At 28.3% G+C, this 4,742-nt stretch overlaps 1 protein-coding gene across 1 annotated transcript; it reads left to right on the top strand.

Annotated features, from left to right (window-relative positions):
• The first annotated feature begins 3,326 nt into the window (after positions 1 to 3,326).
• On the top strand, positions 3,327 to 4,100 carry LOC124925728 (axial regulator YABBY 4-like). Its single transcript, XM_047465842.1, has 5 exons — positions 3,327 to 3,429; positions 3,522 to 3,570; positions 3,649 to 3,724; positions 3,807 to 3,893; positions 4,037 to 4,100. The coding sequence occupies exons 1-5, from the start codon at positions 3,357 to 3,359 to the stop codon at positions 4,061 to 4,063; spliced, it is 312 nt and encodes a 103-aa protein (XP_047321798.1). The 5' UTR covers positions 3,327 to 3,356; the 3' UTR covers positions 4,064 to 4,100.
• Positions 4,101 to 4,742: the final 642 nt, after the last annotated feature.

Here is a 4,742-nt window from a genome sequence, read left to right as displayed (position 1 = left end):
AATTGAAGGATCATCCATGAATTTTCCTCATAATTCTTCGAAGACCTAAAATACAAGTTATGAACACAATAAGATACACCGAATGATAAAAAAAATGGAAATAGCCCAAATCTAAAATGTTTTTGTTTCATAAAATGCAAAAATATTATTGCAAGTCGTTTTCCATTTTTTACATTTTTAAAAAATAGTTAGAGACTCCATAAATTGAAAATGAATTAAATATACAATTCTCGCAAACAAACATGCCTTATACTATAAATCGGACCGACCAACCAGTAGTCTGACCGCAATCCAGGCTAAACCAACGCTAACACATAAGGAGATTTTTTTTCACAGTTTTGAATATTGTTACAAAATCTTTTAAACCTTAACACAGTCTCCATTTAATGCTATAGATCAATTCTAAAAGTTTTCAAATAATTTGAGCTTGAAGAAGACGATCTGAAAAGTTGGAAGAAAATTCAAATTCATTAGAGGATAATTGATGGTGTTATGAATTAGTAGAAAGTTCATAATCCACTGCATCAAGCAATCATATCAAGAAAATGTGAAAATAATAGAAATTAAGAACTCAAATAAACTTCAATTGATTCCTTCACTTTCAAGTTGAATTTCTCGACTAAATTCTTCAGTGAGGCTCAAAATTTCTCAAATATCGCCTCTCTAAATATGGATTTCAGCTTTAAAAAATATTTTAATAATTTAACCCATTTTTATATAAACTAAGATTTAAAATATATAAACACTAATATGAAGCGTTATTATTTATATGTATAATTATTTATGGGTAGAGTTTTTTTATATTTTATTTATTACAAAAAAATATGTATATTTAATTAATTTTAGTATTATTATATATTTTTTAAAATTAATATTTATATATATATAGATAAAAAAAAAATTATATAAATATTATTATTGTGTGTGCTCACCAGTAACCCCATAATGAAATCGTAAAGTAGGTAAGAGAGACAAAGTATTAATGGTTAGTTTATTATAAATTTTAATTTTTCTAAAAACATTAAATTTTTTAAAGAAATAAAAAATTAACCTTATTTAAACCTTATCAATTAAAGTTTCTTACTAGTTTAATACAAACTTAATAACTTATTCCATAACCATTAGGATGCTTTTTGATATTTGATGGTGTGGAGGAGTTATTTGTTTTTAGTATTCAATAATCACTTGATTTTCATATATTTTAATTTTTTATTTTTATAATATAATAGTTAGTCACACTCATTTTTCATGATTTATTCAAAAGAAATAAATAATTTCTTGTACGATATCTTTATTATGTTTTGGGACCCTATAAATTATATATAATGTGTGGAGTGATACATGTCAAATAACATTTGATAAATTATAGAGGACGGAAATTAAAACATATTTATACACCACAAAAATACCATTTTTTTATTTGAGGACGAGATTGTCTCTACATATACACATGGAGCTCGATCATAATCAACATTAATGTAACAACAATTGATTGCCAAATAATTCTTTTTCAAGCTAAACAAAGTCCGTCAATACAAGAGTACTACAATTGTTGTCTTTTCACAACCGTCGTTTGTAGAATCGTTGCCAACAGGGTGATCTTCCCCACCGAAGAAGGATGTTAGCCTGGATTTGGTTTGATATTGTAGACAAAGTGTGTTTCTTTAAGTTCTACAAATCAGCAAGCAAATGGGATTTTGTTATAAGCCATTGTGTTTTCCTCAACATTATATTAGGGTCTCATGGGATTTTCAAATGATTTTTCAGTTTTGATGTTTGAATTTATATATATAATATAAAATTATGAGTTTATACACCAGCCTCTAAAACGCGTTGCTAAAAATAAACAATTGTCGTTAAATCTAAAATCAGCTGCTATATATAATACTGAAAATTAAACTACGAAAATATTCTTGCGCATAAATCATTCTACCAGCACTTAAGCGCGCCGGTAAATATATAGAGAGACGCCTTTGTTCATGGAAAATGAACTACTTTTACGTGGGTAAAGTAGTATTTTGAAGGATGTATTTTTTAAAAAGGTTCATTAGATATTAAAAAAATGTCAACAAAACAAAGTTTCACATAAAAAAAATCAATAAAACGAGGAAAATAAAGGCTACTAAAAAAGATTTAAGATGGCGATAGTTCCTCAACGACTACATTTACTTTCCAAAAATAAATTTCAGATAGTGTCGTAATATAATTTTATAAATTATATATATGCATCGGGTAAACTAGTAAAATTCACCGCAACAAAACATAACCTAGTAAAGTTTTGGGAGATTTAAGATGGTGGGCAGTTGTATCTTTAAAGAACACTTTCACCATCATCACCACAACACCACATTCAGCTACTATTGTCCAGATTCTTCCATTTATGACATAAAGAGTTGTTGAATATTTTAGTATGAATATTTAACTATATATATGTTAAGATATAAATCTAGCTGTTAAGCATATGATCAATCCATTAAGCTGGAAAAGAATATATAGATGTTTTTTTAATGTCTAATCTAGATGAAAACATAAAAGCTAACAACTTTTTCTAGAGTCCAGTTTCACCATTATTAATTAATGCACCTTCAACTGCCCACTATATGTTTGTGAAAAACATTAGTGTAAGAAAATATCAAATCTCAGTTGTTAGATTCAATTTGAAATGACATAATTAGTAACTTTGTTTTTTATGTAAATAAAAGATTGATTCCATGCATATTGAAATTAAACTTGAATAGAATTCTTTTCAGCAAAATAGGAGATGGATCGAGTTTATGATGAGTAACCTCAACAACTCCCCTAGCTAGTTATAGATGTCCCACTCCCACCTCTATCACTATATATGGAACTCTTATCACATGAATCTCACATAAAAAATATTCAACTTCTTTGTGAGGAAATCATGTCAACATTCATCAATCCTAGTCTCTTAGACCTCCAAGAACAGCTTTGCTATGTTCAATGCGGCCACTGCACCACCATTTTACTGGTAAATAATCATTCATGGATGGATATTTTATATCTTGATCAGTTTTCATGATCTATCTATCAATTTCTTCAGGTAAGTGTTCCTTGCAGCAGCTTATCCACGGTTGCTACTGTCAAATGTGGACATTGTACGACTCTTCTCTCGGTTAACATGACAAAAGCCACTTTTCTACCCTCCTTCCTTAATCCTCCTGATCTCAATCATCTTGCTCATGATCATGATCATGATAATGATAATGATCATCAGGTATATATATATATATGTATATGTTGATCATGAATTTTGTTTTGAACCAAAAAGATTAACAAATTTCCTGCAGCCAAAGGTTGTAGCTAACCAAGAACTATTAGAAAATGTCCAAAATCCTATGGCTAAGACAAGCCCATCTGATGATGAAGACGACGACGACTCGATCCATTTGACCCATGTCGTCAACAAGCGTTAGTATACTATACATGTCCTATTCTCAATCATTAAATTTGATCACTTTTATCATGACATACCTAATGAAATATCGTCGTGTTATTTTCAGCACCGGAGAAGAGGCAAAGAGCTCCATCAGCCTATAACAATTTCATCAAGTACTAGAACAAATATATACATATATATAAAGTTGAGTTGGAGTAGCTTTAATTAATATACATGATTAATTATTTCAGAGAAGAGATCAAGAGGCTAAAGGCTAAATATTCCAACATCTCACACAAAGAAGCCTTCAGTGCTGCTGCAAAAAATGTAACATATATTATTTTCTTAGTAATTTGTTTCCTAAATTAAAATATTTCAATATCTAACTTTTCATGATTTCTTTATATAGTGGGCTCAATTTCCACCTATCCAATGCAAAAGAGATATTGGAGGTGATGATCAAAGAAAGAGACTCAGGTGCTCAGATGTTGAAGAGGTAACACTCGATAATCTTAATTAACTTCAAAAGTTGTTTTATTTCATGTCATGACTCATGAAGAAAATCACAATTATTCATCATATGATTAATGAGAATGAAATGTCCATTTGATGATGATCATGTAATCTTTTCATGGTTAGGGTTTCAAATCATTTCATGCTCTTTGAGACGATGATGTTTGGCTGGCTGCTGGGAAAAAGAAGAAAGAGTGATCATTAATTAATGTTGTATTAGCAATCTGACATTATTATATGCTAAATAAAATGTTGTATTTGTCATATTAATTAACTTGAGATTGTTGCATGAATATTCAGCTAGTTTTTATCAAGTACGTACAACCTTTGCATTTGAACTTAATTTTATAAGTATATTTACATCTTAGGCTGGCTCTGAAGTTTTGGTGACTATATATTTCTTATTATTTATTATTTACTATTATATTATACGTAAGATTGATTAAATATAATTGTTTTTGTAGAATAATTAACAAAAATAACTAGATTAGTTGTTTAAATGTAACTTTAATAGTGTTACGATTTATGGTTAATTGTTAATTGCTTACCAACATCTTGTAGCAAGTGTCTTTTTTAAAATAAGAATTATTGTTATTGATTGACAGTACGCTAATATCGCCAAAACGGTGATAAAAATTAATAAATCATCCAAATCAATGTTATTAGAGATAGTGTAATGAATTTTATGTTAATCAGAATAGAATTCGTTAATAATTTTATGTTAATCAGAATAGAATTCGTTAATATAAAATATTTCCTCTAAATGTTTTGTTGTGATTGATTTTTATTTTTGTTTGTAAATTTTGATGATATATTTTCACTTTATAGTTTT

This window comes from Impatiens glandulifera, chromosome 1 (genome assembly GCF_907164915.1).
Source record: "Impatiens glandulifera chromosome 1, dImpGla2.1, whole genome shotgun sequence".
In the NCBI taxonomy this organism is placed as follows: domain Eukaryota; kingdom Viridiplantae; phylum Streptophyta; class Magnoliopsida; order Ericales; family Balsaminaceae; genus Impatiens; species Impatiens glandulifera.
The sequence above is the reverse complement of the archived record's forward strand: the minus strand, read 5'-3'. Positions and strand labels throughout refer to the sequence as shown.